The 26460-nt window shown below is 42.9% G+C and overlaps 1 protein-coding gene across 2 annotated transcripts in view; it reads left to right on the top strand.

Annotated features, from left to right (window-relative positions):
- The window catches only part of LOC308664917 (phosphofurin acidic cluster sorting protein 2-like), a 157766-nt gene that overhangs the window by 93800 nt on the left and 37506 nt on the right, over positions 1-26460 (top strand). For both annotated transcript variants that reach the window (XM_081322467.1, XM_081322466.1), the window contains exon 2: positions 15709-15796. In XM_081322467.1, the coding sequence (XP_081178593.1) occupies positions 15709-15796 (88 nt within the window). The remainder of the gene's footprint in view (positions 1-15708; positions 15797-26460) is intronic.

Here is a 26460-nt window from a genome sequence, read left to right as displayed (position 1 = left end):
ATGACTAGACGCCAAAGGCGCACGGAACGCTGTTACCTTCCCACCGTAGTGGTCCCTATTTTTCTACTTGCATTTTTTACGTGCTTTCGAACTGCTAGGTTGGCAGAAGCTGGGACGAGTAACAGGCGCTCACTCTGCTACGCGGCACTCAGCATTCGACCCGCCAAACTGCCGACCTTCTGATCGACAAGCTCAGCGTCCTAACCCACTGAGCCACCGCGTCCCTTTTTATTTCAAGTTAGAGAAGTCCAATTTTAATCATTCTTGTCTGGGCAGATGTTCTCTATCTTGAAGCCTTTCTGTAACCAGATGACATTATGTTCAAATTAAATAAAAAATATAATTGCCAGTCTTAACTCTCTAATTACTTAGCATGTTAGTTTTCAGATTGCTTTCTGGGGAACTCTTTAAGTTTCTTTGCAGCTTATCAGAATTCCTGAAAACCAGTAATAGCAAACAGTTCCAAAGAGCTTATTTATTGCTGTTGTCGCACCGCCCATGTTCCAGCCAGAGCAGAACACTGGATTTTGTTCCATGCAGGGGCACATTTTCTCAGAGAGAGGGAGGGATTGCAATGAGAAACGAGACCCAAAGGAATCTCTATGCTTATGAATCTAATAGTGTGCAATTGAACATGACTTCCAGATCCTCTGCATTGCACAGAGATTTGGTGACAGATTTGACATACCTCAGCAGAAAACTCCAGTGTTGAAAATAAAGGTTAGAAGTTACTTGAACAAGTTGCATTCATTAGTTTTCTGCTCTAAGCCTTGCATTATTTTCCCCTAGCCTGTTTTATCTGTAATGTGTCTAAGGGACACTCTAAATCAGAGATGTGTATTTACAGTTTATCACATCTCATTTGATATTTGAACTGTATATAGCCCTTTCTCCATTTAAGAACATCTGAACAGCCCAAGAGGTTTAGATCAAAGTTATCTTTTACTCAGTATTCATTTCTCACAATATTGAGTAGCATTATAAATCCATATAATGGTTTTTAGGGCAATAGTCCTGACTAATAACTAATTTTCAAAGGTATACCTACCATATGCCCATTGCTAATTTTTAACCTGAATTTCTCCACTACCAATTTTCACTGAGCACTGAATGCTTCTGATTGGTGTAAGAGCTAGAGCGAACACATCTATTGCATTTAATTTTATCCAGCATCGCCTTTCATATAAAGGAAAAATTGTGCACACTTTCTGGTAATACAAATATATTTGGTACATTTTGCAAGTTGAGAAAAGCACAGGTTTCAGTACAACAGTGTATTATAATTCATGTATTAATTTTGAGTGCTGACTTAAGTTTATGTTGTAGTTGTTGTGATTGAAAGGAAAAATAATATGCAATCTCTAAATAGGCCTCAGGGACATATTGGGAATAATGCCAGGGAAATGCAGAGAGAAGATGAGGGGGAGTATTCAATTATTTAATATTCTGCTTCATGGACTTTCCAAAGACATGTTGGTGAGATAACTAAAGTATATGTTTATTTTGATATTGTAGGGTGCTCATGTCATTAAAGTTTGTGGCTTTAAGCTACACCCCATAAAGAATCTGAAACTCTTTTTCAGGGATAGGGTAAATGTGAGATATTATATACTCAGTTTCTGAGTTCGTTTTTGTAATTTTGGCACTCCAGCCATTCAGGGTGATTGCTGTTCTCTCTCTCTCTCTCACCCTCCCTCTCTCTCTCTCTCTCTCTCTCTTTCTCTCTCTCCCTCCCTCCCTCCCTCCCTCTCTCTTTCCTTCCCTCCTTCCCTTCTCTCTCTCTCTCTCTCTCTCTCTCTCTCTCTCTCTCTCTCTCTCTCTCTCTCTCTCTGTCTGTCTGTGTGTGTGTGTGTGTGTGTGTGTGTGTGTGTGTCTGTGTCTGTGTCTGTGTGTGTCTCTGTGTGTGTCTGTGTGTCTGTGTCTTCTGGTCTTTGGAAAGTCAAATGCAGAATAACTTGGAAGAGGGAGGAATGTGGAAGCCAATGATGAAGAGGGTCTGAAGAGCAGGGCTGCAATCTTGGAGTCAGGCAGAGCCATTCAGTTCTTGGAAATGCCCAGACAAGCTGACATGGCTCTAAGGAAATGTAACTGGAGCCATCACTGCCTCAGTCGAACTTTAGGGATGCTTAGAAGCTTAGCTGGTTTCTTTTGTGAGCCTATTTTAAACCTTTCGGTTATTTCCACTAAGGGGAATTCAGGCTGCTGGTGAGAAAGCCGGATGGACTGATTACTTAGGAGATTTTTGTCTTGTGGTTTCGTTTTCTTGCTTGCTTGCTTTCAGGATGGCTAGTCCTGGGAGTACTGCCAGGAAATCTGCTGGTTCCTTAGAATTTAGGTACTTCTAGTATTCTGGAAGTACTTAGCTTGGATTGCAGGAAGCGGGTGTTCTGCACAGTCACAATTAGGGCTATAGTATAGCAGTAAAGAAGGGTGGGGAGAGAGGGCAGAACCTTGGATGCCAGATTCTGTTTAGCTCTATTTAGCAGTCACTTAGGAATGTATTTTTTCACTCTTCCAGGATCTGCTGGACTTTATAGAATTTGTTGCCTTTTTTCCAGATTTTATATTGGTTTACTCGTTATATAACCTGTCTCTTATCAGTAAAAGTGTTTTTGAGAGGGATAGGGCAGTGAAAGACACAGAACACCTCATGCACAGATTTTGAGAAGTGCTGATTCTATTGACTGACAATTCTTTTCTGCCATTTAGTAAGATAGGAAATGGCTAAAGGCAGGAACCTGGTGCCACCTAGAGGACATGTAAGCTATCAAAATGGGGTTGATACTTATTGGAGCTAAACAAAGCCTTGGGGTGATGGAGCCATGGTAGTAGTTAGATCAATGTTTCTCAATTTAGCAACTTTAAGATGTGTAAATTCAGCTCTCAGAATTCCCTAGCTAGCATGCTGGTGGCAGAATTCTGGGTGCTGAAGTCCACACATTTTAAGATTGCAAAGGTTGAGAAACCCTGGATTAGATTGTCACCTGATGGCCTGGATTAGATTGTCACCTGATGGCCACTGGGTATGTTGGGTGGTAGTGGAAACTATAAATAAATAATAGTTGTAATACCTGTACTGCCTCCAGAATCAAAAGTAGCTCGCTTTAAACATTAATTGCTACGCAACAGCACTGAAGGAAGGTTATCACTTTAAATGTCCTGCTAATTTTTTTCAAGAGTTCAAGATGTCTCCCTTCATTTTGTCTTCACAACAACAATCCTACCTAGTATGTAGAGCTGAGAGAAAATAAATCAACCCAAAGTTACCCAACGAGTTTCTGTTTCTGAGGGTGGATTTGAACCTGGAACTCCCCTAACCTAGATCAATATTTTCACTACTACCCCATATTGGTCTCCTAACTCTTCTGAGTGCATTTCATTGATCAGCCTTTGGCATGTTTTGTAATACAATTTTTGTGCAAAATGTTTTCTTCTTGAAGGTATGCATTTTATGATCTTTCTCTAAAATGTTACCGTATATACTTGAGTATAAGCCGACTCGAGTATAAGCCGAGACCCCCAATTTCACCCCCAAAAACTGGAAAAAGTTATTGACTCGAGTATAAGCCGATCCGCCGTTCTGCAAGCCTGAATACACAGGAATACCCTGTGTGGCCGCGGCTCGTCGGCAGGTCTCCGTTCCTCCTGCCGACCTTTGGGGAGGTTTGGGCGCCTCCCCAAACCTCCCCAAACCTCGGCAGGTCTCCGTTCCTCCTGCCGACCTTTGGGGAGGTTTGGGCGCCTCCCCAAACCTCCCCAAACCTCGGCAGGTCTCCGTTCCTCCTGCCGACCTTTGGGGAGGTTTGGGCGCCTCCCCAAACCTCCCCAAACCTCGGCAGGTCTCCGTTCCTCCTGCCGACCTTTGGGGAGGTTTGGGCGCCTCCCCAAACCTCCCGAAACCTCGGCAGGTCTCCGTTCCTCCTGCCGACCTTTGGGGAGGTTTGGGCGCCTCCCCAAACCTCGGCAGGTCTCTGTTCCTCCTGCCGACCTTTGGGGAGGTTTGGGCGCCTCCCCAAACCTCTGCAGGTCTCCGTTCCTCCGCGCAGACCTGCCGACCTTTGGGGAGGTTTGGGCGCCTCCCCAAACCTCGGCAGGTCTCCGTTCCTCCTGCCGACCTTTGGGGAGGTTTGGGCGCCTCCCCAAACCTCCCCAAACCTCGGCAGGTCTCCGTTCCTCCTGCCGACCTTTGGGGAGGTTTGGGCGCCTCCCCAAACCTCGGCAGGTCTCCGTTCCTCCTGCCGACCTTTGGGGAGGTTTGGGCGCCTCCCCAAACCTCGGCAGGTCTCCGTTCCTCCTGCCGACCTTTGGGGAGGTTTGGGCGCCTCCCCAAACCTCCCCAAACCTCGGCAGGTCTCCGTTCCTCCTGCCGACCTTTGGGGAGGTTTGGGCGCCTCCCCAAACCTCGGCAGGTCTCCGTTCCTCCGCGCAGACCTGCCGACCTTTGGGGAGGTTTGGGCGCCTCCCCAAACGTCCCCAAACCTCGGCAGGTCTCCGTTCCTGTTTGGGGAGGTTTGGGCGCCTCCCCAAACCTCCCCAAACCTCGGCAGGTCTCCGTTCCTCCGCGCAGACCTGCCGACGTTTGGGGAGGTTTGGGCGCCTCCCCAAACCTCCCCAAACCTCGGCAGGTCTCCGTTCCTGTTTGGGGAGGTTTGGGCGCCTCCCCAAACCTCCCCAAACCTCGGCAGGTCTCCGTTCCTCCGCGCAGACCTGCCGACCTTTGGGGAGGTTTGGGCGCCTCCCCAAACGTCCCCAAACCTCGGCAGGTCTCCGTTCCTGTTTGGGGAGGTTTGGGCGCCTCCCCAAACCTCCCCAAACCTCGGCAGGTCTCCGTTCCTCCGCGCAGACCTGCCGACCTTTGGGGAGGTTTGGGCGCCTCCCCAAACGTCCCCAAACCTCGGCAGGTCTCCGTTCCTGTTTGGGGAGGTTTGGGCGCCTCCCCAAACCTCCCCAAACCTCGGCAGGTCTCCGTTCCTCCGCGCAGACCTGCCGACCTTTGGGGAGGTTTGGGCGCCTCCCCAAACCTCCCCAAACCTCGGCAGGTCTCCGTTCCTGTTTGGGGAGGTTTGGGCGCCTCCCCAAACCTCCCCAAACCTCGGCAGGTCTCCGTTCCTCCGCGCAGACCTGCCGACGTTTGGGGAGGTTTGGGGAGGCGCCCAAACCTCCCCAAAGGTCGGCAGGAAGAACGGAGACCTGCCGAGGTTTGGGGAGGTTTGGGGAGGCGCCCAAACCTCCCCAAAGGTCGGCAGGTCTGCGCGGAGGAACGGAGACCTGCCGAGGTTTGGGGAGGTTTGGGGAGGCGCCCAAACCTCCCCAAACAGGAACAGAGACCTGCCGAGGTTTGGGGAGGTTTGGGGAGGCGCCCAAACCTCCCCAAACGTCGGCAGGTCTGCGCGGAGGAACGGAGACCTGCCGAGGTTTGGGGAGGTTTGGGGAGGCGCCCAAACCTCCCCAAACGTCGGCAGGTCTGCGCGGAGGAACGGAGACCTGCCGAGGTTTGGGGACGTTTGGGGAGGCGCCCAAACCTCCCCAAACAGGAACGGAGACCTGCCGAGGTTTGGGGACGTTTGGGGAGGCGCCCAAACCTCCCCAAAGGTCGGCAGGTCTGCGCGGAGGAACGGAGACCTGCCGAGGTTTGGGGAGGTTTGGGGAGGCGCCCAAACCTCCCCAAACAGGAACGGAGACCTGCCGAGGTTTGGGGACGTTTGGGGAGGCGCCCAAACCTCCCCAAAGGTCGGCAGGTCTGCGCGGAGGAACGGAGACCTGCCGAGGTTTGGGGAGGTTTGGGGAGGCGCCCAAACCTCCCCAAACAGGAACGGAGACCTGCCGAGGTTTGGGGACGTTTGGGGAGGCGCCCAAACCTCCCCAAAGGTCGGCAGGTCTGCGCGGAGGAACGGAGACCTGCCGAGGTTTGGGGAGGTTTGGGGAGGCGCCCAAACCTCCCCAAACAGGAACGGAGACCTGCCGAGGTTTGGGGACGTTTGGGGAGGCGCCCAAACCTCCCCAAAGGTCGGCAGGTCTGCGCGGAGGAACGGAGACCTGCCGAGGTTTGGGGAGGCGCCCAAACCTCCCCAAACAGGAACGGAGACCTGCCGAGGTTTGGGGACGTTTGGGGAGGCGCCCAAACCTCCCCAAAGGTCGGCAGGTCTGCGCGGAGGAACGGAGACCTGCCGAGGTTTGGGGAGGCGCCCAAACCTCCCCAAACAGGAACGGAGACCTGCCGAGGTTTGGGGACGTTTGGGGAGGCGCCCAAACCTCCCCAAAGGTCGGCAGGTCTGCGCGGAGGAACGGAGACCTGCCGAGGTTTGGGGAGGTTTGGGGAGGCGCCCAAACCTCCCCAAACAGGAACGGAGACCTGCCGAGGTTTGGGGACGTTTGGGGAGGCGCCCAAACCTCCCCAAAGGTCGGCAGGTCTGCGCGGAGGAACGGAGACCTGCCGAGGTTTGGGGAGGCGCCCAAACCTCCCCAAACAGGAACGGAGACCTGCCGAGGTTTGGGGAGGTTTGGGGAGGCGCCCAAACCTCCCCAAAGGTCGGCAGGAGGAACGGAGACCTGCCGAGGTTTGGGGAGGCGCCCAAACCTCCCCAAAGGTCGGCAGGAGGAACGGAGACCTGGGGAGGTTTGGGGAGGCGCCCAAACCTCCCCAAAGGTCGGCAGGAGGAACGGAGACCTGCCGAGGTTTGGGGAGGCGCCCAAACCTCCCCAAAGGTCGGCAGGAGGAACGGAGACCTGGGGAGGTTTGGGGAGGCGCCCAAACCTCCCCAAAGGTCGGCAGGAGGAACGGAGACCTGCCGAGGTTTGGGGAGGCGCCCAAACCTCCCCAAAGGTCGGCAGGAGGAACGGAGACCTGCCGAGGTTTGGGGAGGTTTGGGGAGGCGCCCAAACCTCCCCAAAGGTCGGCAGGAGGAACGGAGACCTGCCGAGGTTTGGGGAGGTTTGGGGAGGCGCCCAAACCTCCCCAAACGTCGGCAGGTCTGCGCGGAGGAACGGAGACCTGCCGAGGTTTGGGGAGGCGCCCAAACCTCCCCAAACGTCGGCAAGTCTCCGTTCCTCCGCGCCCTGCCTGCCTGCTTCTTTCCGCTGCGGAAAGAAGCAGGCAGGCAAGGCGCGGAGTTTGGGGAGGTGCGCGCGCACCTCCCCAAACCTCCCCAAACTTCGGCAGGTCTCGGACGGCGGTGGCTTGGGAGAGGTGCGGGCGATCCCGGAAGCACCAAAGCCTCGGCCGCGCACAAGTCCTCGGTAAGTTTTTTTTGTTGACTGGAGTATAAGCCGAAGTGGAATTTTTCAGCCCAAAAAGTGGGCTGAAAAATTCGGCTTATACTCAAGTATATACGGTAAGTGAGATGGATCAGTGGCCTAAGTCAGGTTCTTATATTTGATGTCAGTTAGAGAAATTTGCATTAAAATACATTCCAGTGCATTTTTTCTTTATTTTACTCTGATATAGATCTACGTTGCATGAAGAATACTGGCAGTAAGGGTTCATAATAATAACATGTTGCTGGGTAGATCTTTAGAGGTTAAAACAATTTAAATGTCTGATATCTTTAAAGGGTGCAAAAAGTATTGTGGCATATATTTTTATAGATTCATTTGATCCATAATACCGACAATACCACTAACATGAATGCAGTGGGTTCCTGCAGTCCTCACATATTTTGCTAAGTCCAACATTATTATTTTTTTAATCTCATTTATATCCCGCCCTTCTCCGAAGACTCAGGGCGGCTTACAATCTAAGAAGCACAAATCAATGTGCTTAGCAATAGCCTTCATTCTAGGTATATGCCTGCTTATTAGGGCTTTCGCCCCCCCCAGCGGCATTTTTACAAAGTCAGCTTATTGCCCCCAACAATCTGGGTCCTCATTTTACCTACCTCGGAAGGATGGAAGGCTGAGTCAACCTTGAGCCTGGTGGGACTTGAACCTGCACTAATTGCAGGCAGCTGGTGTTACTTAAGGAGGCATTAGCCCACTACTCCGCCAAGGCTCTTATTATTTATTTACTCTTGGCATAGCAAGTTGTATGAATGTAACTAATTGTGACCGATTTAAATCATACAATCCATTGTTTAATGCAATATGCAAACCCAGCTTAAGTGTTCTGTAACATGCTATAACATTCAAGCACGAATAGGAATGCTCTATTATCAATACAATATTATGCAGCAGATAACTGTGAATAAGTATAGCTAGAATAATTATGTCCGTTTGGATTTTATGCATCTCCTAGCATCTCAATATTTTTATTTTTTATTTTTATTTTAATTCCATTTATATCCCGCCCTTCTCCGAAGACTCAGGGCGGCTTACAAGCTTAGTAGTAGCCTTCATTCTATGTATATGCCTGCTTATTAGGGCTTTCACACACACCCCAAGCGGCATTATTACAAAGTCAGTTTATTGCCCCCAACAATCTGGGTCCTCATTTTACCTACCTCGGAAGGATGGAAGGCTGAGTCAACCTTGAGCCTGGTGGGACGCGAACCTGCACTAATTGCAGGCAGCTGGTGTTACTTAAGGAGGCATTAGCCCACTGCTCCACCAAGGCTCCATATACCGTATATACTTGAGTATAAGCCGAATTTTTCAGCCCACTTTTTGGGCTGAAAAATTCCACTTCGGCTTATACTCCAGTCAACAAAAAAACTTACCGAGGACTTGTGCGCGGCCGAGGCTTTGGTGCTTCCGGGATCGCGCGCACCTCTCCCAAGCCACCGCCGTCCGGAGACCTGCCGAAGTTTGGGGAGGTTTGGGGAGGTGCGCGCGCAAACCTCCCCAAACGTCGGCAGGTCTCCGGACCTCCGCGCCCTGCCTGCCTGCTTCTTTCCGCAGCGGAAAGAAGCAGGCAGGCTGCTTCTTTCCGCAGCGGAAAGAAGCAGGCAGGCAGGGCGCGGAGGTCCGGAGACCTGCCGACGTTTGGGGAGGTTTGGGGAGGTGCGCGCGCACCTCCCCAAACCTCCCCAAACTTCGGCAGGTCTCCGGACGGCGACAGCTTGGGAGAGGTGCGCGCGATCCTGGAAGCACCGAAGCCTCGGCCGCGCGCAAGTCCTCGGTAAGCTCCGGGCGGTCACTTGCTTCGCGTCTCCTGAGGGAAGGGGGGGCGACTGGAGCGGGCGTGTTTCCTCGCCTGCTGGGCGCCGCGATTTGCCCGGGGAACGCGCGGGCCCCGAATGGCAGTGTGGAGCGAGGAAGCGGACAGCCAGGGCTTCCCCAAGAGCCGCGGCCACACAGGGTATTCCTGTGTATTCAGGCTTGCAAAATGGCAGATCGAGCCTCTGCTGGCGGCAGAGGCTTGCAGAGCGCGGATCCAGCCTCCGCCGGCGGCGGAGGCTTGCAGAACGGCGGATCGGCTTATACTCGAGTCAACAACTTTTCCCAGTTTTGGGGGGTGAAATTGGGGGTCTCGGCTTATACTCGAGTCGGCTTATACTGAAGTATATACGGTATATATATTAGGATTTATCAAAGAAATCTTCTAAAAACAGTTTTGATTAGCAACTCTGTGTTAATTGTATATTAAAATGGGTGAAAATGTTTTTGATAAAGATATAGTTACCCCCCAAAAAAGAGAAAGTAACCCAGTATGTAAGCTGTTGAACTGCATTTTCTGAGCTTCACTGCTGAAATTAAAATTTGCTTCCCCTGACAATTGGATGAATAAAAAGCAAAATGCTACTGGCTTATTATGATATGAATGTAGTGAGCCAGCTTTTAAAATTTTGATTTAAATGACTTCAATAAATTATGTTAAGTGGAGACATTAAGAGAAGTTGGCCCATATTTTATTGCATTCCAGTCAGACTTAACAAAACAAAATATGTGCAAAAGTTGCTCATGGGTATAAGAACAAATAGATGAAATCTATTACAATAATTTTATGCTGAGCATCTGAAAAAAATTAACCCATTGAAGAAATACAATTTTGAAATAGCTACATATTTATAGAATATATAATTATATAAGGTATCTTAGTGCTTTATCTAGTGGATGATACTAATATCATTAATATGTATAACCAACTCTTCTTGTTTTTAATGTATAGCTTTTGCTGCTGCACTTTTATTTTATTTTATTTAAGTTTTTATTGATTTTTAATACAATTCAACCGTGCTTATTCGAGAAACGTGTTGTCTGAGTTTATCATTTACTAGTACAAATTAAATTCCTAATCCCTAGTACATTTCTCCAACCATTGATAAAATAAGTCCCAAGTTTGAAAATATTCTGTTTCTTCTTTTTCTTTCAACCTCAGAGTAAGTCTGTCAATTTCTTCATAGTTTAGTATTTTTTTATTATTTCTTCCTCTGATGGTATTTCTTCGTTTTTCCAATATTGTGCGAATATTATCCTTGCTGCTGTTATCACATGCAAAATCATATATACACTTTGTTTATCAAACTTTTCTGGTAATATACCCAATAGAAAAAGTTCAGATTTAAAATCTACATGTTTTCCCAACATCTTTTCTAGACAAGTATGTATTTTTGTCCAATATCTCTTTGCTTTTACACATGTCCACCACACATAATAATAAGTACCTGGTTTATAATTACATTTCCAACATTTATCTCACATATTTTTAAACATTTTTGCTAATCTTGCTGGTGGCAAGTGCCTCTATAAAACATTTTGTATAGATTTTCTTTGTAAGAGGTTGACATTGTCAATTTATAATTTCTTTCCCACAGGCTTTGCAATTTCTCTAAATCTATATTGTATCCAAAGTTCTTTGCCTGTGCTATCATTATTTCTTTTACTTGTTCATCTTCCATTTTCAAATTTAATAAAAAAATACATTTTCTTAATTAGTTTTTCATCAGTTAGTAATATCTGATCAAACAGAATCTGCTCTTTATAAAATCCATACACTTTAACATCTTTATTATATCTCACTTGCATTTGTAAATGTGACCACCATGATAGATCAATACCCTGATTTTCCATCTCTTGTATAGATTTTAATTTCCCTTCAGAATTCAGAATATCTTTATATGTCCATATTTTCTCAAGACTGACTAGATTTGGATGTACAAATGGTTCTATTGTTGAAAGCCATCCTGGAATTTTCAAATATATTTTACATTTTATTTTTTCCCATGTTAATAATAATGCATTTCTAATGTAGTGGTTTGGAAAATATTTATGAATTTTATTTTTTCCCATACCATAAGAAAGCACGCCAACCGAGTTGTAAGTCATGTCCCTCCAAATACAACACTCTTTTATTTCTGAGGGTTATCCATTCTTTTACCCATGTTAGCGCTGATGCTTGATAATATAAAACCCACTCTGGCAAACCAAAACCTTCGTTTCCCTTAGCTTCTTGTAATATTTGCAGTTTAATTCTAGTTTTCTTTCCTTGCCAAATAAATTTTGGAATTAGGGAATTTAAATCTTCAAAAAAATTTCTCTAGTTTTATACGTATTGTTTGGAATAAAAACAGTATTTTGGGTAATATATTCATTTTCACTGTAGCAATTCTTCCTAACATCGACAGTTGCAGATGTTTCCATTTTTCCAAATCAAGTTTTATTTGGTTTAGTAGTTTTATGTAGTTATCTTTGCTGCTGCAGTTTTAAATGATGTACATTTCTGTTTTAGGTTCATTGCATTTTTATTTAAATGTGGGTTTTTTGTAAATTTTCCCTTGAACAGAATTTTCTTATGAGCCAATATAAAAATATTGTAATAGAAATGCTATAGAAGATGTTTCTGAGGAATTATCAATGAGATGCTTTAATTATAGAAATGGGGTATTAGCTTTTCTACTTCCTGTGATGCCTTTAGTTAGGGGAAATGCATGCTAATAGCTAATGAGTTAAATTGTCCTGGGCTGAATAAAAATAACATATTGATCCAACAAAAAGATATTTTCGTGGGCTTCTCTCTTTCTTCCCTATAGATATCAAGCAGTGGAAAAGGAGCTGGGAGAGTCTTGGGAAGTGATATGTGCAGATGTGTTTGTGTACATTTAGATAACTGTAAATATTGTGACTTCATAGGCAATCAAACTTTCTCTTTAGGGATGTTGCTAGCATCAGGGCTAATTTATTGTGGTGAGTTGGAGATCAGTTAAATTTAATATTCTGTGACAAAGGTATGAAGTATGTAAAATAATTTGCTACTGTGTCTCAGCAGATATATATCCTAATTAATGTTTGAGGGGAGATCCCTATTTGCAGATCATACAAGGAATCATAAGAACACCTGCAGCAATTTCTGTAGCACTGAAGACAGTACATAGATATTCTATAATGTAAGGCTACCCTTCAGGTTGAGCTCAAGACCTGATAACTATATGCATGTTTTAGAAGGTATCTAGAGCAGTGTGTGTGTGTGTGTGTGTGTGTGTGTGTGTGTGTGTGTGTTTACTTTCTAGTCTGCATCCCTGAAGGTACTAGACATCCCCATCAAATCATTAACCAGGGCTAAAACTGCTTTGCTTCAGAAATTAGCCGTGGTTCAACTAAATGTTGCCACCTGCTTGGTTTTTTTATCTAGAAGGTGAATGTTTGGAAAATTGTAAATGCATAGAATATGTTGCTGTAGAAAGCCATTTTTAGCAATGAGCCTGCTGAATTCTTGGAATGCTTCAATGGCCAAAATCCTCTAAACCAGGGCTTTTCAACCAGTGGTATGGGTACCACCTGTGGTACATTGGCACCTGGCAGGTGGTACGTGACCATCCTAGAAAAGTAGCGGGAAAGGGGAATGAGCTGAACCGCTGGCAGCACCGCACAAGCCTGAGCGAGAGATAGCTGGAGCTGCAGGGCTGTCAGGGCTCAGCGGAAGCGTCAGGATCAGCAACTGATTCATATTTATGATGGTCACAGTGTCCCAGGGTCATGTGAAGTGACCAAAACCTGCTGCAACCACCCAGCAGAGGGCGGGGGGGGGGGAAATAAAAACCAAACACTCCCTAACCCCACCCCCACTGCCAATCCTCAACAGAAATGCTCACAACAGTGACAACCTCAGACAGGAGGAAGAGCGCCGCCGGGCAGCAGGCAGGTGTCTTGGGCGGCACTTTTTTCAGTGCCATTGTAACTTCAAACAGTCACTAAGCGAACTGTTGTAAGTTGAGGACTACCTGTACTTCATCACTTTTCCTTTTTTTTGTCATCAAGTTTTTGACACCTTTGTAGGTGACTGGTGGTACTTGGATGTTGCCATATCCTAAAAGTGGTACAATGGGTGAAAAGGTTCTGCTCTAAATAATCAAAAGCGTATTAAGTGACTATTCCATCAAGGAGGTTCTAGGAATGAAGTTTTGTTTTCCTTGAAAATTTAGTATGGAAGACCAGATGTTTTTGCTAAATGGTTGCCATTCTGCTGCATAATTAGCCAGCAGGAGAAAACTTTTACTTCCCATTTTTCACATTCTGGGCAGAAGGACACTGTAGCCTTCTTATACGAACAACATCATGATGCAGTTGACTAGTAATGAAAAAATCATCTGAGAACATCTACAGAGTAGAATCAAGCCCAAGCTGCTCGGTTCTAGTATTGAACACCTCAGTCCAAATATGTCCTGGTGGCAGGCCTTAAGTCAATGCTGACAGTTTGGGGAGATGGGGGACACAAAGGATAAAGAATCCCATGTAATCCATAGCAGTACCCCCAGATCCTCCTCAGCAAAGTGTAGGACTGCTTGAAGTAGTTTGCATTCTAAAAACTTGCATGCATTTTTGGCCAGCTTTTATACCTGCGTAGATAGCTAGGTTTTTTTATGATATACTGTACAATTAATTTAATTTAATTTAATAATTTAATTTATATACCGCCCTTCTCCCGAAGGACTCAGGGCGGTGAACAGGGCAAATATATAAAAAATACCAAAATACAAAAGTTAAAAGAAAATTAAACATATGCCCGACCAAAAACAGTAAATACAAATATTAAAAAATGACCATAAAACCCAACCCATCCCCCATCAGGCCAGGCCGGCTTGTTCAAATAAGAGTGTCTTCAGATCTTAAAGTATATGTCTCTCTCACATACTCCAGCAGCCTCTTTTTAATAGCAGAAAGATGGTAGAAGATTCACAAAGCCACTACAGGAAAATAGTTAATATATGTACTGCCACTGCAACTGGAAAAAATTGATTCAAGGCTGACCCAAATTTTGTACAAAGGTTTGCATGTCGGGAGCTTTATGAATGATGCATACTGCATATGTTTAGAAATGTTTCTGCTGGGCTTGTGAAGGGAGTAAAATAGCAGACTGTACATTCCTTTCTGAGGTCTGCATATAAATCTTTTTGATGAATTATCAGTTGTGTATGATCCTTTTTCTGGGGAAAAAATCACTTCATAAACTTTGGTCTAAAAGTAAAATGGTATTTGTAGATATTTATATTTATATTTATTAGATTTTTATACTGCCCTTCTCCCGAAGGACTCAGGGCGGTGTACAGGGCAATAAATATTAAAATACAAAGTAGAAAAGTTAAAAAACAATTAAATAATTCTGCCCAATATATACAGTAATTAAAACCATATTAAAACCCAACCCCAAAACCCATCAGACCAGGCCGGCTTGCTCAAATAAATAGGTTTTTAGATCACGCCGGAAGGAGCGAAGGTCGGGGGCCATCCGGAGCTCAACCAGCAAGCGGTTTCACAGATGAAAAAGGTGCTCCATTTTTGTTCCCAAAACAATGATGCTGAAGGAATTTCTTGGAAATAACTATTGTAACCAACTGAATTTGTGGAATTACTTCTGGTATTTGACTGGGTGAGGGTTGGAACCTCATAAAAACATTGTAATGTCTCATTCCTGACTTTATGCAGTGTGGGTGGATCAGGAGAGAACTGGGCCACAAGGAAATGTTTTGTTAATTAAAAAAAACTACAAAAAGTTGTAACCAGAATTTTTTACTAGACTGCTTAGAGAATTGGATGTGTTTTCCTGCTGACTGCAAAGGAGGGGAAATGGTCGTCTTCATGGCATGTGGAATGCAAGATTCCAGCCTTTTAGAACACTGATATTAATAGTAAAAAAGCTTCTTCCAACCCCTGTTAATGTCCCATAAAACAGACAGACTGATTCATGTTCCTTCCTCCCCATTTCTCTGCTTAGAATTCCTGGTTGAATGATGAGTAATGGCTGTTTAAACACCAGGCTGTACTCAGTACTAGTAAAGGGATTCAGAAACAAGGCTGGGGGGACCAAATGGGAAGTAATAGGATCCACTGAGTAGGATGATTTGAGTGTTCAGAGATTTAACTCAATCTCATGTATTTACTGTATCTGCTGTTGCACAACTTATACTTTATTTAAGTATTATTTGGGCGTTATTTACTATCTAAGTAGTAAATAAGCAAGGCAAAAATTCCTTTGGGTTACATTCAGGGCAAGATACTGCAATAATTATAAGGAAAGTTCCCTAATCATTGAAGTGTCTCTGAAGAGAGCTGGCACTGGTTTCCTTTTGGGCAGGGATTTCTCCTCTGTGTGCTTTGCAACTTCCTGTCATAGCATAATCTTCTTAATCCCGCTTGAGCTCTATTAATTTCCCTCCTTTCCTCTTTTTCTGATCCTCTTTCTCTCTGCTGCATGAATTCAGGAGTTCCTGAGCTAGAGGAGCAACTCAGGCCCCGCCGTGGTCCGCAATATCCCAGGCTACCTCCGTAGCATCTTGTATCATGCAGCAGGGTCCCTGGGATGGTGGTGCCTGAATGTATCCCATTCTCTCTGTCTTACAGACTGTGCAGCCTTCGCCTGAAAAAGCTGACGGTGCTGCGGGAACTAGACAAGGAGCTTAGCTCTGTGCTCATTGCTGTGAAGATCCAGGTAAGCTGCTGATCTTCTGTACTGTATTCACCTATCTTTAGGAAGGCCTATTGGGTTCTGCTCAGAGATGCTTTACTTCAGTGTACCGTTTTTATGATCTCATTATTGTCACACGTTTGCCTTTTCCACAAACTGCCGTTGTCCCGGGAGAGAGGGACCACCTTTACTGTCTCCGAAAAGCTTCTTGTTCTTTAGAAGAGAGCCATTTGATGTGTAGGAATGTATATTGCTGCATAATAGTAGCATTACACATTTATAAACAAGAATGTTCACATCAGATTATAAACTTGCCAAGAGTTTTTACATAATTGCTAAATATATGTGAAAAAGATCTCAGTAAAATCCATGTGTTGTTGTCCTAAATATGAATCTGGAGAAGCAAGAGAAGGAGAAAAGCCCAAGGCCCTTTCCTCATGAGTAATGATCAACCATTCCTAGTAAAGATATGATTTAGGTCACATATTGTATTAGATCATGCTTTCTAACCATGGTTTACTGAAATAACTCTAATTAGTCACATTCTAACATTATACTTTGCCTTTATGTAGTTTGTTTAATTAGAGGTGATCCAGTTTTTTTTCTCAGGCTTCTAACAAATAAGACTAATTATTAAATAAAATATAAACAGGCACATCTGTGTAAACGATATCTGGTTCTGAACTTAGGCTAGGATTCTCCATTCTCACCTCCGTTCTCAGACTACACAAATACCAGCACATTATAGATAGTTTCAAGGAACAACTGGACCAAACCATAATCTCAGAACACACAAAAATGCTAACTACCATCAAGACTAAATCTCTAAGACAAGTTGAAAAGTAGAAAAGAAATACAATATAGACAATGTTAATCAGTTAGAAGTTTTTGCAGCCTTAGAAGCAACATTTAAAACCACAGAGCTTCCCAAGACCCAACAAAATATAAAATGGATGATCATACCCCAGACCAAAACAACATAGAATAAGAACCAATACAAAGCAGCTCTCAAAAACCTGAAGGAGAAACAAACCGTCACCTTGCTCTCAGCAGACAAAGGCCAAACCACAGCTGTTGTGGACAGAACACAATACATTCAAAAAGCCAAATAATGACTGAAGGACATCCTAGTAAATGCCAACCCAGTACAGAAATTAGACAATCTGATCAAGAGAACCCATAACTAACCTTGAAAGGTCAAATCACAAAAGAAGAATAATGGCGAATGATAAGCAATGTTCCTATCCCCCACTTGCTTTTGTGAATATTCAAAAATACACACACACGACATATTTCTTCATCCCACTGTGTCGTTATCAGAGACCCCAACATACAACAGAGCTAAAGAGCACACAGAAAAGTTTGGAAATGTCACAGGTGAACAAATATTCTATCAACTCTTCATTACAGTGCCTCCAGAAAATCAGAGACCTACATCCGAAGATCGATGGTAACAGTACTACCCAACACACCCAACCTAATCAGATATACTAAGATCAAAATACCCAGAAGACATGATGAAAATTCCTTAATCTCACAACACATGTACAGACTCAACCATAGTTTCACCCATGAAACTCTGAGCATCCTAGACCAAGCTAAAGTAAAAAAAAAACCTAGGGAATGCTTGGATGATTGGTATTCAGACAAATCAGCCATCAGTAGACAAATTGAGATAAACCACGTTTATATACTATTTAAAAGAGACAACAAAAAGCTAAGAAGGAAATAAAGACCAGAACACATCCTTTCCAGCAGCCACCAGCCAGATAAGCAGGAATTAACACTAGACAGTCAAGCAGAAAACAATACTTTAATCAAGGAATCATCAAAAAGAAAATCATGCCCCCACCAACACTGGCAAGCAAGCTACTGTACATAAACAGTGAGTAAACCCCACACCCACTAGTAATTATGATATTCTCTAACTGAATCATGAAATGTCTGTAAGCAAATACCTAAGTTCAGAGCACCAAGGACTCCATAGTTCAACCGTGATTTACCAATATTTCTTCCACTGGGATTGTCCATTCTGAAATGAAATCTATATGGTTTTCTTGCTGGACCATAAGAATTGAACTTGTCTTTCTGATAACAACTCCAGAATACAGTCACTCTCTTTTGTACTTGCCTCAATAGTATATTAGGGAACCATTACATTATAAAGATTTTGTCCCATAAATTAAATTGCTGATGATTTTAAATAAAACATTTACCAATTACATGGGAACTTTCAAAAATATTGTCAGGGGCATCCAAAAATTCAGGATTCTATAGTATCCAAATATGCATTTTTCTTTCCTCTGAGAATAATAACATTCTAAGTGTTAAAAAAAACCTTGATGCACATTAAAATAATGTTTGAATACAGTTGTGCCACTAAACACCCCATTCCTACCGGTAGTAGTGCGTTAGGAGTCTTTGATAGCTTTAAACACAATGGAATAAAAAGAATACTATCGTAATATATCCTTTTTGTAAAAGGCTTTTAATTATAACATGGCCCCAGATCACCGGTCCTTTCGTCATGACCTCAAGACATACCTTTTCCAACAGGCCGACCTGGACTGATGATAAGGGTTTTTAATTATGTTTTTAATGTTTTTATTGGTTTTAGTGGGGCTTTGTGATAGTTTAATATTTTTTTAAAATATTTGTATTTTGTATTTTATTGTTGTTAGCTGCCCTGAGTCCTTCGGGAGATAGGGCGGCATTTAAGTCCCATAATAAATAAATAAATAAATTTCTAACTGTGACTATAAAAAAACTGGAACTATTGCATTTAAAATTTAATTGCATGAATGAGCAAATTTTGCTAAAAATGCATGCACCATACAAAAATCCATCATTGGTTGCCATGTGCTATTGAGTGTTTACAGCAGTGGTTCCCAATCTTTTTTGTACCCCGCACCCGTAGAACGCTTCTGATATATTCTTGCAGCCCTTACAAAAATTTGAAATAACAGGAATGAATTATGCATATACACTATAATTTTGAAAACCCAAATTTGCGTACCCCCTGGAATATCGTCTCGCATCCCTGGTTGGGAACCTCTGGTTTATAGTGAGGGGGAAAAGTGCTTGATCCCCTGCTGATTTTGTACGTTTGCCCACTGACAAAGAAATGGTCAGTCTATAATTTTAATGGTAGGTTTATTTTAACAGTGAGAGACAGCATAACAACACCCCCCCACAAAAAAAGTACATTTCAAAAATGTTATAAATTGATTTGCATTTTAATGAGTGAAATAAGTATTTGATCCCCTATCGATCAGCAAGATTTCTGGCTCCCAGGACCTAAGATTAGGAGGACTTTCTTAAAGGGAGTGTTCCTAATCTCAGCTTGTTACCTGTATAAAAGACACCTGTTCACAGAACCAATCAATCAATCAGATTCCAAACTCTCCACCATGGCCAAGACCAAAGAGCTGTCCAAGAATGTCAGGGAGAAGATTGTAAACCTACACAAGGCTGGAATGGGCTACAAGACTATCATCAAGCAACTTGGTGAGAAGGTGACAACAGTTGGTGCGATTATTCGCGAATGAAAGAAACACAAAATAATTGTCAATCACCCTCGGTCTGGGGCTCCATGCAAGATCTCACCTCATGGAGTTTTAATGATCATGAGAACGGTGAGGAATCAGCCCAGAACTACATGGTAGGATCTTGTCAATGATCTCAAGGCAGCTGGGACCATAGTCACCAAGAGAACAATTGGTAACACATTACACTGTGAAGGACTGAAATCCTGCAGTGCCCGCAAGGTCCCCCTGCTCAAGAAAGCACATGTACAGGCCCATCAGAAGTTTGCCAATGAACATTTGAATGATTCAGAGGAGAACTGGGTGAAAGTGTTGTGGTCAGATGAGACCAAAATCAAGCTCTTTGGCATCAACTCAACTCGCCATGTTTGGAGGAGGAGGAATGCTTCCTGTGACCCCCAAGAACACCATCCCCACCGTCAAACATGGATATGGAAACATTATGCTTTGGGGGTGTTTTTCTGCTAAGGGGACAGGACAACTTCACCGCATCAAAGGGACGATGGACGGGGCCATGTACCATCAAATCTTGGGTGAGAACCTCCTTCCCTCAGGTAGGGCATTGAAAATGGGTCGTGGATGGGTATTCCAGCTTGGCAATGACCCAAAACACAGGCCAAAGCAACAAAGGAGTGGCTCAAGAAGAAGCGCATTAACGTCCTGGAGTAGTCTAGCCAATCTCCAAACCTTAATCTCATAAAAAATCTGTGGAGGGAGTTGAGCTACCAAATGTCAGCCTTGAAACCTTAATGACTTGGAGAGGAATCTTCAGAGAAGATTGGGACAAAATCCCTCCTGAGATGTGTGCAAACTGGTGGCCAACTACAAGAAACATCTGACCTCTGTGACTGCCAACAAGACTTTTGCCACCAAGTACTAAGTTGTGTTTTGTGAAGGGGTCAAATACTTATTTCACTCATTAAAATGTAAATCAATTTATAACTTTTTTGAAATGCGTTTTTCTGGATTTTTTGTTGTTTTTATTCTGTCTCTCACTGTTAAAATAAACCTACCATTAAAATTATAGACCAATCATTTCTTTGTCAGTACAAAATCAGCAGGGGATCAAATACTTTTCCCCCTCACTGTGGTTGTTGTCAATATATGAATTGCAGAGCGACTTGAACATATAACTCATTTGTTTAACAAGTTAACTTCTTGGCTATTATTTGTAGAAAATTATTAGCAGGGCATGGATTTGTCTATAACTGAAGAGCGTCGGGGTAAGGAGTGATGGATTTCATAAAGGGCCTTTCCAGTCTAAAAATTTGTGCTGAGAATGGAGGATAGAATTTACTGGTTCCCATGGATAATGATTCCAAAGAAAGGCAGTGCCAAAGAATGTTCAAACTATCGCACCATTGCACTCATTTCTCATGCTAGTAAAGTTATGCTTAAAATTCTACAAGCTAGACTCCAGCAGTATGTGGATCGAGAACTACCAGAAGTACAGGCAGGATTTCGAAGAGGCAGAGGAACTAGAGATCAAATTGCTAACATACGCTGGATCATGGAGAAAGCTAGAGAGTTCCAGAAAAACATCTACTTCTGCTTCATTGACTATGCTAAAGCCTTTCATTGTGTGGATCATAACAAACTGTGGCAAGTTCTTAAAGAGATGGGCATACCAGACCATCTTATTTGTCTCTTGAGAAACCTATATGCGGGCCAAGAAGCAACAGTGAGAACTGGACACGGAACCACTGATTGGTTCAAAATTGGGAAAGGAGTCCGGCAAGGCTGTATACTGTCGCCTTGCCTATTTAACTTATATGCAGAGCACATCATGAGAAAGGCAGGGCTAGATGAATCAAAAGTTGGAATTAAGATTGCCGGAAGAAACATCAACAACCTAAGATATGCAGATGATACCACTCTAATGGCAGAAAGTGAAGAAGAACTAAAGAGCCTCTTGTTGCGGGTGAAGAATGAGAGTGCAAAACTTGGGTTGAAACTAAACATTAAGAAAACCAAGATCATGGCATCTGGCCCTCTCAATTCCTGGCAAATAGATGGGGAAGAAATGGAGGTAGTGACAGATTTTATTTTCCTGGGCTCCAAGATCACTGCAGATGGGGACTGTAGTCAAGAAATTAAAAGACGCTTGCTCCTCGGGAGGAAAGCCATGGCAAATCTAGACAGCACACTAAAAAGCAGAGACATCACCCTGTCAACAAAAGTGCATATAGTCAAGGCTATGGTCTTCCCAGTTGCAATGTATGGCAGTGAAAGTTGGACCATAAGAAAGGCTGAGCGCCAAAGAATTGAAGCCTTTGAACTATGGTGCTGGAGAAGACTCCTGCGAGTTCCTTGGACTGCAAGGCGATCAAACCGGTCAGTCCTAGAGGAGATCAACCCTGACTGCTCTTTAGAAGGCCAGATCCTGAAGCTAAAACTCAAATACTTTGGCCACCTAATGAGAAGGAAGGACTCACTGGAGAAGAGCCTAATGCTGGGAAAGGTTGAGGGCAATAGAAGAAGGGGACGACAGAGAATGAGGTGGCTGGATGGAGTCATTGAAGCAGTAGGCGTGAGCTTAAATGGACTCCAGAAGATGGTAGAGGACAGGAAAGCCTGGAGGAACATTGTCCATAGGGTCGCGATGGGTCGGACACGACTTCGCAACTAACAACAACAACAATGGATAATGATGTGTACATATTTTATCTATTATGATGTATACATATTTTAAATGTCTTTAAAAATCAGAGTAATATTTTGCTTTGGAAAACAATTTTCCTTATACCAGATCAGGCATTTAAAGCATTTGTTTCACTGTGGCTCTCTGGGTTCCCTTGTGGAGAAATATTCAGAAGACAACCTAGAGTGGTATTGCCCTTCCTGTGCCCTGTTCAGCTGTTGGAAAAGCTGCTGATGCCACTAAAAGCAGGCTGGGGAAGAGGCAGAGAGATTTGCATTCTCTCTAGGCAGCCATTAGGATTTAAATCCGGGATTAAGAATTGAAGCTACTGTTTTTAAAGTTGCTTTTTGAAAGCGTATCAGGGGTAATCTACACAGTGCAAGATAGACAACATGCAAGATGCACTGAACTATAGCCCATGTGTTTCTCCTAACTTGATGGACAAATATGGTGCCATTCCCTGAGATTCTTTATTATAGTATAGATTCTTGGGAAGCTTTACTTACAGGTAGTCTTCGACTTACAACCATTCATTTAGTGACCACTCGAGATTATAACTGCACTGAAAAAGTGACTTATGAACAGTTCTCATAAGAGAGGGAGGGAGAGAGGGAGGGAGAGGGGGGGCTTAATTGATGCTAAGAATGAGAAATGGTATTTAAACAATAGGAAAACGGAACCTGCAAATATACTACTTTAATTGTGCAGACCAGAAATGTTTAAATCAAAGGGCAGTCTATTATCTACCACATTAAATTTTGAGACTTTATTTCAGAACAAATCAGCTAACCTCTGAAGTAACTGTTGTAGCTGTGTATTTCTTCGCTTCCATTAACATCGAACGTCCCCCCCCATATCCCATTACAACAACTGGGGAAAAAGCCAATGTGACATGTAGCCTTATATGGCTTGGATTCTTGTTTTTTCAAACAAGCAATGGCTTTCTTGTGAAACTCGGAAGGCTCTCATTTTGTTTTGTTTTCATCCCTGGAGTCTGATTTTTCAGTAGTTAAAACCAGGTTTTTATGTGAGTTGCTTATAGCGTTTGCATCATATAGTGCAACAGTTTTGGTGTTGGGTTTACAGCAATCCTTCCAAACCTAAGTTTGGAAGAGGGCAAACTTTAGAGGGCAATATTTTTGCCCTATGAGTTTTATCCAGATGTTTCTGGACTCCAAGGATGAAAACAAAACAAAACGAGAGCTTTCTGAATTTCACAATTGATTTTCCAATGAAAGTAATGTAAAATTATATTTTTATTGGTTTCTTAGTCTGGTCTACTTTATAGGGCTGACATTCATTATTTTACGATGATCCTCAGGATTCTGTCTTATTGTGTAAGCTGAAACATATGCTCAAACTACTAGAGGAGATTATTAGGGGCTTTGAAGAGAGATGTCATCAGTATGTTGATGACACCTAACTCAAACCTCAAATAAGTGATTAGTATCCTTGAAACTTAAGCTTAATAACAGAAAAATATTCCAATGGTAAGAACCATACAACAACATGGCAGTTTGCTCAGGAATTGGTGGTAAGGAGTTACTTGATAACGGATTCCTGCAATGGACAGAAGATTGAACTAGATCACGGGTGTCAAATTCGCCATGTCACGTGATGTCTCATGACGTATCGTGACTTTGTTTGCATTGCTGGAGCTGAGGTGGGCTTGGCCTCCGTATGATGCAACTGCTCTGTGGGCGGGCAGTTTGACACCCCTGAACTAGATGATCTCCATGTATCCTTCCAATCCTTGCATTCTGTGATTCTAAGAAAAAGTTAATAATTACAATAATTTATTAAATTTAACAACGGTATTCCGCACTTGGTTACAGTCCATCCCAACTGCTGCAGTATGCCTTATGTGTGATTGTATTTGAAAAGTATCCAGAAATTGTAATTGGCCAGATTGCTGACAAGTGCAAGGAATAGAAACCATTAAAGCCTACGGTATATTGAAATCTCTGCTTACTAACAGTTGCCTTTCAGCCACAGTTTAAGAAGCTGGTGTTGATCTAAACACCAAACAGCTTAAAATCACCTGTCTGTGGGAATACCTCTCTTGCTGTTTGGTTACTTGGATCACTAGGAGAGGCCTTCTTAATTCAAAGATTTAAAGATGCCCCATTGCCAGAAGCTTGACTATGGAATATATAAGAAAAGATTGCCTTCTGTGTAGCACCAATTATGATGTGTGCCCTAAGGATATACATTTAGCTCCCCCTTTCTCAGTAACGAGGAATTATTTCTTATATAGTAATTATAAGATTTTTTTTATGTTGGTTTTTATTTTAAGTGGAACAAATTCATTATGTTTTATAAGCTTGCATTTTAAGCTTTTGAAATATTGAAATAAAGAGAAAGGCAGGATATAAATTCAATAAAACAGGAAGGAAAGAAGGAATTCAGCTTTCTTGCATGAGGGGAAATAGCAAAAGAAGATAGCAGAAGCCAAGACTACCGTAGTCCAGGCTCATTTAATGTTTCCACAGCAAACAACGCTTCCTGACATGGATAATTATAGAGGCCTTAGAATAAAAACAATTGTTAATTTAATTTGTGGGAGATTTAGGTGTTATAACCAGCTGTTAAAAGGATGAGATAATAACACTCAGGAAATAAAGGAAGAACTTAAAAAAGGAGGGGGGTGGCAAGAAATTAACATGAGCTCCTTTGCTCAAAAAGGAGTATCTAGTTCATGTTGAGAAACCTGAGATAGCCCATGTTATGTAACAGGACTCATGCAAAAACAGATATTCCAAATGCCAATTAACCCAATCAGATCAGATATATAATGTTGCACGCTGCAAAGCATCATGTATACATTTCTTACAAACCAGCAAGTATTTATCATAGCTCTGAAAATAACCTAAAATATTTCTGTAACCCTTGATAATGCTTTTTAACATCTTTGGTGGTTTGCAGTGAGGTTTTTTTTTAGGTTTATAGCAAATCTGTCCTTTACTTCTAAAAGCTAAAACAAAAAAAGAATCACTTCTGGGAAGCATTGGCTTTGATTCTAACATAATTAAAACTATGTTATGGATGCTATAAATACATTGCTTTTGAATTTTTATTTGAAGCATGTTTTAAGCTATGAATTTGCAGATTTGACTTTTGATAAGATCATTGTTTGTAGTTAGGTCTGTATTGTTTAATATGTGTATATTATTTGATGTAATGGTTAAGGCATCAGGCTAGAAACTAAGAGACCAGTGGTGGGATTCAAATATGTGAACAAGCTACTGGTTCTGCCGAACTGGTGCAAATTGGCTGAGACTACAAGAGGCCATGAGTTCTACTTACGGTACTCATGCCTTAGGCATAGCCAGCTGAATGACCTTGAGCCAGTCACTTTCTTGCAGTCCTAAGAAGGAGGCAATGGTAAACTACACCTGAAAAAAAAAGTTATGTTGAGAAGCTTTTAACTATGAAAAATCAAGAAACCGCCAAAAATGAAAGATAGGTTGGCATTTGACTCACTCCCTAACAGAAATTTTAACAGAACTGTAATCTTCATGGGAATTTTTTTTTATAGTGAAGATTTTCTCCTGAAAGCACACTAAATATTTTGGCAAGGTATTTCAGCCTTTCTGTTGATGTTTGGCAAGGCCAAATTAATGCTTATATATGGTATTTATACATTCACAGACTGGTCTTTTTGAATAATTAGATGTGTCTTTCCTATGATTAATGGAAGCTCCCAAATAGTTCTCTTTATATAGTTAGATTGGTTGTCACCTTTCTGTTTGTTTTTTTCTTTCTGGTCCAGCGTTGCTGAAGTCGGTTACAAAGTGATGCTTCAGAATGTTTGCATTTTGCAGTATTTGGTATTTTTTATTCCTCTTGCCAATGATCTGCTCTTTTTTCTGCCAAAGCTGATTCTCTGGCAGTGCTGCCCCCTGGATTTGTATGGGAGCACTTAGGAATGACCCAAGATGACTTTTGGACAGCTGTAGACCCACCTGGGAAGGGGAGTCTTCAAAATTCCACTTCCCTCTGGGAGCAGTCAGAAAGTAATTGAGCAAATCCATCCTCCTGTCAATAGTTTTGTTTTCTAAGCAAGCCTAGGTTTTAACTTTCATCTGAATTTATTGTTTTACTCTGCTTGACCACCTAGTTCAGGGGTAGGCAACCTCAGCTCTTTTATGACTCATGGACTTCAACTCCCAGAATTCCTGAGCCAGCTTGGCTGGCTCAGGAATTCTGGGAGTTGAAGTCCATGAGTCATAAAAGAGCCGAGGTTGCCTACCCATGACCTAGTTGAATGCTAATTTATTTCAACCCCCTGTTGGACTCTAGCTGTGTTGTTTTTTTCTTATTCTTTCCCTTTGATTTATGTAATTGTTTTGAATAACCCTCGTTCTCACGTTTCCTGTTTTTGGATGGTGAAGTGCTTTCATTTAATTTATATTATTATTATTATTATTGGACTCTCGCCACAGGATTTTTTGTATTTTTTGTATTTGCAAAATATTGATTTCTTTTGTTTATTTCTTTCC

Source organism: Vipera berus (assembly GCF_964194415.1).
Source record: "Vipera berus genome assembly, chromosome: 1".
Taxonomy (NCBI): Eukaryota; Metazoa; Chordata; class Lepidosauria; order Squamata; family Viperidae; genus Vipera; species Vipera berus.
This window is presented reverse-complemented; position numbering and strand designations above follow the sequence as displayed.